Source organism: Pinus tabuliformis, chromosome 5_1 (assembly GCF_031772625.1).
Source record: "Pinus tabuliformis cultivar Carrire ecotype Pingquan chromosome 5_1, CPIR1, whole genome shotgun sequence".
NCBI lineage: Eukaryota > Viridiplantae > Streptophyta > Pinopsida > Pinales > Pinaceae > Pinus > Pinus tabuliformis.
The window spans coordinates 578,534,907-578,545,571 of record NC_142305.1 but is presented as its reverse complement, the minus strand read 5'-3'; the positions used below and the strand labels follow the sequence as shown (position 1 = coordinate 578,545,571).

At 35.5% G+C, this 10,665-nt stretch overlaps 1 protein-coding gene across 1 annotated transcript; it reads left to right on the top strand.

Moving 5' to 3' along the window:
• The first annotated feature begins 1,166 nt into the window (after positions 1 to 1,166).
• Positions 1,167 to 2,300, top strand: LOC149166161 (S-adenosylmethionine decarboxylase proenzyme-like). The gene has a single exon (XM_089430071.1). It carries the CDS (start codon positions 1,167 to 1,169, stop codon positions 2,298 to 2,300), a length of 1,134 nt encoding a protein of 377 aa, XP_089286197.1.
• The last annotated feature ends 8,365 nt before the right edge of the window (positions 2,301 to 10,665 follow it).

Here is a 10,665-nt window from a genome sequence, read left to right as displayed (position 1 = left end):
CAAAATGTGCAGCTAAAATTTTCTATGGTCGAAATGCTCATTCTCCCTGTCCTTTCTTATTTTACAATAATTTTAAAAATAAATATATTGTGTTTTCTTAATTTACATTACTTCTGAATTAAAGATATGGAGTCGTGGAAGAGATGTAAGAGCATGGTTGTTTTCTAAGAAACGCTCCTTGCCAGTTGGCAAAAGCACCAAAGTGCGGAATCCGCGATAGATGGTTGTGCTGAAGGCGTCACGTGACTCCATTAGCAGACGGACTATCTTAATATAGATTCTCCGGTCGGCGCAAATGTTCCTGGCCTCTGTGTATATAGGCACACTGAATTCGCAATACGCTCTATAATATCAATTGAAGGACAACATCTTTCTTCCCTTATTTTTACAGGGTTTTCTCGCGGGGTTCATTGTTTCCCTGACCTTCAGGGAACGGAGGCCTAAAGTTTTGGACAACTCTGATGCTTGTCTTACATCTATTTTGCTTTAAGGTCTGATTTTCAATGCGTGTTCTGTCATTGTTATTTATTTAGATGCCATACTTTTGGCAGTTCGGCTTACTCCTGATGTCGCTTGTTTTGTGTTAATTCAGAAAGGCCGAATGTTGTGATGGACGCAAAAGGTGGGAGGAAGAAATTTAATAGTAATTATTCGCAATACGAAACTCCCTTGGGATACAAGACTGAAGACGTTCGACCTCGCGGTGGCATCCAGAAGTTCCGCACTGCTGCTTACTCCAACGTGGGTTTTCTTCCTCTACTAGGAATTGATCAATGCAAGTTTTTTGTTTTAGGTCGTCATCAACCCATTTAGCTGCAATTGTATTGTTACTGAATCTATAGAGATGCATTCATGGATTTTAGGAGAAATATTGAATAATTTTCATTGCTAGGCTTGAGACGAATGTAGGATCTTTGTTTTAATATTTTGTTGTACAGAATCTCAAATATGGTTTTGGTTTTCATTTCTGTGCAGTGCGTCCGAGAAGCATCATAATATTTTGTTGGGGTATTCCTAGAGTGGGAACTGTCTGTGGGCTTAGGAATCTGCAACTCTACTGCAAGGCTGTCGTATTAGTTTTTTACTCCACTGTACTAGTGTTTATTTCTCCCCCAACGCTTTGAAAAACTTCCTTGTTTTGAATTCCATCTCTGCCGCAATTCAAAATGGATATGGCTTGTGAAGAAGTGGTTGCCGGTCCGATGGCTGTTATTGGTTTCGAAGGATTTGAAAAACGGTTAGAGATCGAGTTTTTTTCATCTTTAGTTTTTACTGAATCAGAGGGCAGGGGCCTAAGGGCACTCGCTCGAACCCAATTGGATGAAATTCTCAACGCAGCTGAATGCAAAATAGTTTCTGAGCTCTGTAATGAACATTTTGATTCATATCTCTTGTCTGAGTCGAGTCTCTTTGTTTACCCATTCAACATTATTCTCAAAACGTGCGGGACAACCAAGCTGCTGCTTTCCATCCCTCCGATATTAAGCAATGCAAGCAGCCTGTCTCTCTCTGTAAAAAATGTTAAATACACTCGTGGAACATTCATCCATCCCGGAGCACAGTCATTTCCTCACCGTAGCTTTTCTGAGGAAGTGTCATATCTGGATAAGTACTTTGGAGCTCTCGGATCTGGTGGGATGGCTTATGTTATGGGAAATTCTGGAACGTCTTACAACTGGCATATCTACTCCGCTTCTGCTGATGATTTCGCATCAGAGGGTGCGTCTCACCTAGTTTTTACAGTGGAGATGTGCATGACCCATCTGGACCGCGAGCGAGCTTCGTTGTTTTACAAGGATCATTGTAATTCAGTGGCAGAAATGACACTTAAATCGGGTATATCTAGAATTCTTCCTCAGGCGAAAGTCTGTGATTTTGAATTTGATCCTTGCGGCTACTCCATGAATTCTATTGAAGGACCGGCTTTATCTACAATTCATGTAACTCCGGAAGATGGTTTAAGCTATGCAAGTTTTGAAGCTATGGGTTATGATCCTAAGGACTGTGATCTGCAGGCATTGGTGGAGAGGGTGTTAAGTTGTTTCAAGCCTATGATATTCTCTATTGCAGTTCATGTCAATGCTGACGCTTGTCAATCTTCATGGACCAAACCAATTTGTCTGCAGGGATATACTTGTGAAATGATAGCTCAACAGGAGCTTACAAAGAAAGGTAGTGTTATATATTGCACTTACAGAATTTGCAATGCTCAGTCTAAATTGGCTTCTGTTGCACGGGAAGAGGAACGTGAAGGAAATGATTATTTGCTCGTTAAAAAAAAGGGCAAAGAAGCATATTGAGTGCGATCCCCTCAAAGATTGATACACACATCAAGCTTTTTTCCGAGTGGGCTTTATAATGTTCTAGCATTTGCTTCACGGTCTGATCAGTTTTGTTAAGTCATCACTTTGTTAGTGCAGTATGTTGTTCTCTGCGTTGGGGGAGGGTTGTAGCGTCGTTCAACAAAAGAATGAGTTACAGTCAAGCAAACATGCATAATCTTGTTTCTACCTACTGGAATTGTATCTATGATCACTTTTCTGTAACTGGTCATTCGAATGTGATCTACATCTTGCTTTTCTGCATGTTGTATATTTTTTACATAATTTAGTTTTATGTAAAGACCTTACAGTTCCGTATGAAGTAGATGTAGCGACTACATTGTGTTCAAGTGTCCATGAGTATTGTTCCAATAGTTTTTGAGGATACGAGAAGTGATTCCATCGTATCTTGCTGAGTTTGTTGATAAAGAATGTACAGTTGAAAGATTGTTTTTCCCAGTCAATGTGAGAATCGTATGGAATTTTGGATATACGAAAGCAAGTTTGTTATTAATATTTAGTTGGTTATGATAAAGGCAAGAAGCTTTCTGATAAAGGTAAAGATTACTAGAATGCTTATGATGCATTTATGAATTACTATGGTATTATGGTATGATTTGGCCATGACACTTATAATGAATTATGGTAGTACATATTCTTGGTGTATTGAGTGCATGTATGCCTGTATGAAATAATCAATTGCATAATTGAATGTTAATAAAAAAAATAACTACTACTAAGTGACATAAATCCTCCATCCTACATAACAAAGTGGAATCCATCATGTACATTAATGGAGTAAGTGGTTATGTAACTCTATGTTTTGACCCTTTGGGATGTTAGAAAAAATGTTTCATTACATTATGAAATAACATTATGAAATACTTAGAATGGTTGTGATGTAGATATATAATGGAATAATAGTTTGATTTCAAGCTATTTGAAAATCCAAGTTTCCTATAGAAGAACTACTGCTTGAGTAAGAAAATGAATTGTATCAGGTATGTGATCTTGATCTTTTGGTGTAGAATGGAACACTACTAGAAGTAAGAACGCTGATATGCAAGAGCAAAGATGCATTGTGTTCCTAAGAATATAAGTATTGGCATAATGATTTCCACATACAAAATGGTTTTCATCCTCGACATTCCTATTCTCACATATATGGTAGATCCTTTCCATCCATGGCATTTTAGGAACTACCCAATGACCAGTTTCACTATGGAGCTCATGAGAATTCGTTCTAATCTTTGCTATATTAATTTTCTTCTTTGAGCTAGTTAAAATAGAGAGATTGATCTTTTAGGGTGGGTTGATGACCTTCTTATAATAACTTAATTTTCTTTTAGCCGCTAAATCTTTCTCACACCACATTTTTTCTTTGAACTTAGAAATAACAATATCTTTAATGTTATTTATGTCTTGCAATGCATCATTCTCGTTGATCTCCCAATAGTTTAACTAGGCCCTTGTGTCTTTATGCCACCCCCGATTGAGCCTTAGGTGGTTTTGGCTGGAATTTAAAGCTAACTTAGGAAGTCTATGATCGTCTATGTTATTGATTTTGTGCTTGTACAACAGAAACCTAATCATAGCTAGGCTCTCAATAGGGGAAAGACCTGCTTCGATAAGGAGAATAGGATAGGGTGTATTACTTTTAATTTTCAGGTATAACCTTATAAAACGCTTCTGAATTTGCTCAATCTTTCTCCATGATTCTCTGGAGATGCTGCAACCCCAAACCTCACAGCCATATAAGATAACAAGAGTGACTAAAGTTTCAAAGAGGAACTTCTTTTTATCCCACATTACGAGGTTTGCTATTTTACAATTATTTTGAAGACCAAAATAAGCTTTCCACCCCCATTAATCCTTTTCTCAATGCTATGGTTCCAGTTGAGCTTGTGATGAATATCAATTCCTAGGTACTTGTAAGAATACACTTCCTCCAAGTTATTATTGTCATACATAAAATTTGATAATCGTGACTTTTGTTTTGTCAGTGTTAACAGTCATACCCATGGTAGAGCAGAAATCCTTAAGAAGCCTGAGTTGCTTATCAAGATCAGATGGGCACCTTGCCAAAAGAACAATATCATCAGCATAGAGAAGAAGGATGACGACTATCCCAGCTAAGATCGTGCCATCACAACCTGCTTCCTCTAAGTAACCTTCAAGCTTATCGATGTAAATTCCAAATAGGGTAGGGGAGAGGGGGCAACCTTGTTTAACTCCGATGTTACACTTAATATCTTTTGACGACCCCTCATTGCTTTTTAGCTTGGCAATTACATTCTCGTATAACCTTATAGTAGAAACTCTTAACTCGAGAGGAACCTTTAGCTCTTCTAATCTATTCCAAAGGTTGTATCTAGGAACTGTATCGAAAGCCTTTCTAAAGTCCACAAAGCAACAAAATAAATTGGATTTATCATTACGACATTCCTCCGCAATAATTCTAAGCGTAACGAGGTGGTCTGTTGTTGAGTGATGCCTTCTGAAAACTCCTTGGCCTTTAGCCCGCTTATCTTCACTTTCAAGCCATATGCTTAAATTATTTTCCAAAATACTACCATATAACTTGGCTAAGAGAGGGCTGATCATAATTGTCCGATAATTAGAGGGGTTATTTGTATCCCCACTTTTAAAAATAGGGATAATGAGGCTCTCAGTCCAAGGTTTAGGGAACCCTTGCTTGACTGCTTGATTGAAAAGCTTGTGAATGTGGGGGATGAGGGCAGGACCTCCAATTTTTAAGATTTTCGCATGGTAACCTTCAATGTCCTTAGCTTTCCCATTAGCGAGGCGATTAACCCCAAACTTAATGTCTTCTAAAGAGAACCTCTTTCGTTGTAAGGAGGGTTTCCAAATTATCCATGACATTTGGAGATTCATAAAGCTTTTTAAGATAGGAATTCCAATCGTGAAGAGTAATGTTATTATTATCTTTAGTCTTTCTAGTCAGAATGTGCCTCCAAAATTTCTTAGGAGCTACCTTAGAGAGATGTAAGAGATTAAAACTCAACCAATATATATATATATATATATATGGATATAAATAAATAAAATAATCATTATATTAAAACCCAACCAACATAATTACATGGTCAAAATTAAAGATGGTTTAAATTACAGGCATTAATTATATGGTTTAAATTAATTTTTTATTTCTAATTTGTATTTTATCTTAGTTTTTTATATTTTTTAATTTAATCTCAAATTTCCTTTCTCTCAATTTAATATTTAGTTATAACTTTATGTTGTAATTTTTGAATTTTTTTATTATATTATATTTTAATAATATTTCTCATTTTTGTTTATTAGTCTGTTTAAATAATTTATATTTATATTTTTTTAGAATTTCTTTATATTGTATTAATTATTTTTTCTTGATTTTCATTTTGTATTATATATTTTTATTCCTTAATATTGATTCACTTTAGTGTTATTATTTTATTATTTTGAATCATTAAATGTAAAATCATTTTGTATTATATATTTTTATTCCTCAATTTTGATTCTCTTTATTGTTATTATTTTATTATTTTGAATCATTATTTATTAGTTAATGTATTTTTAAGAGTTAAGTGAAATTAATATATTTGGTCTAATTGTTTTCATCATTATTTACTAGTGAGTGCATTAGCGTTTTTTATAAAATTTATATTTATTGATTGAAAATTTGTTAATAATGCTTTAATTAATTTATTTTTTATTGTTTAATTTTGACCATGTAATTATGTTAACTACGGATGATGATGATGACGATGATGATGATGATGGTGATGGTGATGGTGATGGTGATGGTGATGGTGATGGTGATGGTGATGGTGATGGTGATGGTGATGATGATGATGATGATGATGATGATGATGATGATGATGATGATGATGATGATGATGATGATGATGATGATGATGATGATGATGATGATGATGATGATGATGATGATGATGATGATGATGATGTAATAGTAAAGTGAATTTACATTCTTATAAAATTTATATTTATTTTAATTAATTTAATTTTTTTTCTATTATATATTTTTTATTGTTTAATTTTGACCATGTAATTATGTTGACTACGTTTTAATATAAAGGCATGATGATGATGATGATGACGACGACGACGACGACGACGACGATGATGATGATGATGATGATGATGATGATGATGATGATGAAATAGTAAAGTGCATTTACATTTTTATAAAATTTATATTTATTTATTGAAAATTTGTTAATAATGCTTTAATGAATTTAATTTTTTTGGTTTTTTATTATATATTTTTTATTGTTTAATTTCGACCATGTAATTACGTTGACTACGTTTTAATATAAAGGCATGATGATGATGATGATGATGATGATGATGATGATGATGATGATGATGATGATGATGATGATGACGACGACGACGACGACGACGACGACGACGACGACGACGACGACGACGACAACGATGATGATGATGACGATGACAACGACGAAACCGCCGCCACCAACGACGCCACCGACGATGATGCCACTGACGACGCCGACGACGCGACAACAACGATGCCGACGACGACGATGAGGACGATGATGATGATGATGATGAAATTATTTATTAATTAACATATTTTTGCTTGATGATGATGATAATGATGACGATGACAATGACAACGATAAGGACGATGAGGATGATGAAATTAATTAATTATTAATTAATATATTTTTGCTTACTTTTTTTCCTTTATTTTATTGACCTTTTGATAATGTGCAATTATTTTATATTTATTTGTTGAGAATTGGTTTTTAATGTATTAGTTAATTTATTTATTTTTATTCTCTTTTAATTTTTTATTTTTTATTATATATTTTTTAGTTTTAATCATGTCATTAGGTTGGTGAGGTTTTACTTTTAATAAGAGATATTTTTTTGATTTATTTTATTTTATTTTCAGTTTTTACATATTTTTATTATTCATTTCAAATCAATTTTTATTTTTTAATTAATATATTCTTGAACCCTAGTTGAAATAATATTTGAATATTTCTTAATAATAATTATTATTCATGATATCGCTATTTTATCCCATGTGTTGGAATTCTTTCTACATTGTTTTTGTTATTTAATCCCTTACCAAGATGACTTAAGTAAATACTCTAATAAAATTGTGTGCATATGATTGTACGCTAAATGTCATTTTTTGCACATAGTGTTTTCATTAATGATGACAAGATGTCATTGATATCAAAGGGAAGGTTCAAGGCAACAAAACATCGTTCAAGATGTCTAAGGAATCACCAAGACACTCCATGAATAAATATGATAGTTGGATCTTTTAAAGGATCTCATCATACAAATATATAGGTGGTTGAATTTATTGGGCTTTTGATATAGTTATGATGACCAAATGGTCCACCACTCGAAAATGAGTGACATGTGGAACCCCTCTTGGGTTGCCACATGGCATGATGATGTCATTTTGATGTCGTCATCTGGGAGACCGAGGACCCTTGGGGACCCGATATTGAGGCATCGTTACATGGTTGAAATGAGGGGCTAAAACTTGGCCATCGTCACACATGTTCCCTAGGTCACATGAATTCATTATCACATGGGCATATGGCTTTGGTTGGATATGGGCAAACCTTGGGATTCCAAGCAGAATCTCTTGGAGTTTTTGGTTGGCTCTCTCAACAGTAGATCAAATGGAATCATTATATATACAAAACCTAGGCAATCAAAATATACAGAACAACGAAAAATTGAATTGAATGGAAAGTTTGAGTCCTAGTGTGAAGGTTTCATTTGTTGAAGGTTCTAGTTCTTGTGACTATTGGTGATTGAAATTGGTAAATCCTATATAGTTTTATTGTACATAGTAAGGGAGGCCTTGGTGTTTGTTACTCAATATCTGGGCACATCTCCTATTCACTTCCTGTTTCATATCCCGAAGTGCCAGAATGTTGAAACTTGTGAAGTATATCCATCATGATACACAAACAAAAGCATCCCTGGAAAACTGAAGTAAAACTGTCGTGAGTCAATTCTAAAGAAGGTTTGCTAAAACCCTATTTCTTATGGCCTTTGCGCTTTGCTCCACTACCTTCCCATGTTGATGGTAGGCTACACTACCTTACCCTACTGCTGTCAGCACAAGTTTTGATATGAAAACCTGCGTTGAACCTCTTCTAGCTATCTTCCCAAAATGGGGGAGAAGCTTCACATGCTAGAAACTTTGACGATATCAAGCTTATTGGTTTTTGTAGATATGGTCGAGCTCTCCCATTTGGATCTCTTGATATTATCGTTATGGGCCTTCCCCTTGAGATATGGACCTTCCTCCCTCTTTTCTGGATCCCTATCTCCCTCTCCCTTCCTATAAATCAACTCCCTTCACACCCCAAATGGTTGGTCATTTATTTCATGCATTCCTATACTGATGTTATCCCCAAATTCCACTCATTCTAACTTGGAGGAGGAGTGCTTGAAGAGTCTTTTCTTGGATTTGGAAATCCACCAAAAGGAGGTCTCCAACATCAAGGCATAGGTTGTATGTTTCCCTTTTTAGCTTGTTAATATATGCATCTAATGTTCACTTTCCATAATTGTGTAAATGTTTATGCTTTTAACTTAATACTCCTTGATCTATTAAGTATTTTATGTTTGATATATGCTATATGTTTTCACTCATTCCAAAATGTGTTTTCAGTTTCCCAAAGTGGAAAAGAGAAGTGAAGTTTGAAGCCATATTCCAAACCAAAAAATCCACCAAATCTAAATCAGACCCTCTTGAGAGGATAGTGCCTGAAATAAGCTTTCCAACAATATATGGATGTCCAAAAAAACTTATGGATAAGACACTATGGCTTGTTGAAGTTTGATGGTTTTGTTGCCTTTGAAATGAAGGAGAAGAGCATATCAGATGTTCGGGAGTGTAACGAAAATTGCATATCGGAGGATCAGGCAGCATGGCATTCAGCACTTCAGATAACGGAGGTTCGATATTGCAAATCGGTGATTTTGGGTTTCAAATTACATTGTAGTAACAGAAGCATTTTATCGGTTGGCTATTAGCAATCAAGAATATCGACAAAGTGAAATCAGTAATCACACCCCATAGCCATGTGGCATATAGACAATTCCAACTACCCAAAAATATCGCAAATCGACGATCGGCTATGTTCAATAACCACGCTTAATAAATTTCAGGAAGAATATTTCGATAGTATAAATCAACAGGAAAGACCGAAAATGATTTACGAACGAAATTAGCGAAATTCCAAGGGCCGACGAGCCTTTTTTCTCTCCTCCAAGGGGACACGTGGCAAAGTATTATTGGATCTGGTAAAGACATGGCCGCACTAACATCATCATGCCATATTTGTATGAAGGAAACGTTGCATGATGATCTACCACTTTTAGGGGTCTTATGGGGGCATTTCTCGATGACACGTGTCACCACTCAGGAAGTGCCACATGATAGTGATGATATCACATCGAAAATTGCAGATCGGAGGTTGAGCCTTATCAGAATTTTGTAACGCAGTGCACACATTGGAAAGTGCGATAAAGGAGCTTCGATAAAGGGTGTTGGATCGCAGTCACAAGGCATAAAAACCAAATGCGTATCTAGAGGCGAAGTGATAATTATATATTGTAATCAGAGATCACAAACATGTTACGGCACAGATATAAAAATTCCCAACTGGAAACATCTAATATAAAGGTTGAGATGCGGATCACATCCCTTAGTCTGATGATGAAGAAATATCGAAAGGGGCTAAACCAAATGGGGCCAAAGGACATCAAACCTCACTATTTTATAATGTTTTGTAAGACTAAAATTCGTGATGCAATGATGTACCGATAGTATGGTACACAACTTTAAATGCATATGGGTCAGCACCTAAGGCATTGAATGCAGGCATGGAGCAGTGGGAAATCAATATTAGTTGATCGTCTAGGAGCCTTTGTAACAAGAAACCCAAGACAAAAATAAACACACAAATGGATTTGAATACTTCACTGCACATCTTAAGAGAGTAAATGCAGGTATGGGACATTTGAAGACTTAATGGATCAGCATGGAGATCCACTCAAATACAAAATAAAGGACTGTCAAGTCGATCTCCAATTCTACTCGCTAATATGAAAACACAGTCAATCACTACCATCTCCAGAGAGTGGTGAAGTCAGGCAGTTAAGGCGAAAGTGATAGGAATCGGCCAAGTAGCTAGAGGGACACATTGTGGCAAAGACGTGGCCTGATCAAGGGCCTTCATAAGAAAAACAGAGGGACACTTCCTCCATAATCTTTCTGTTTTCCATTTTTCTAATATTCTATAATTTCTGC

What these genes read in the sequence shown, in the direction of transcription:
- LOC149166161 (XM_089430071.1), top strand. Translation starts at nt 1,167, where the DNA reads ATGGATATGGCTTGTGAAGAAGTGGTTGCCGGTCCGATGGCTGTTATT.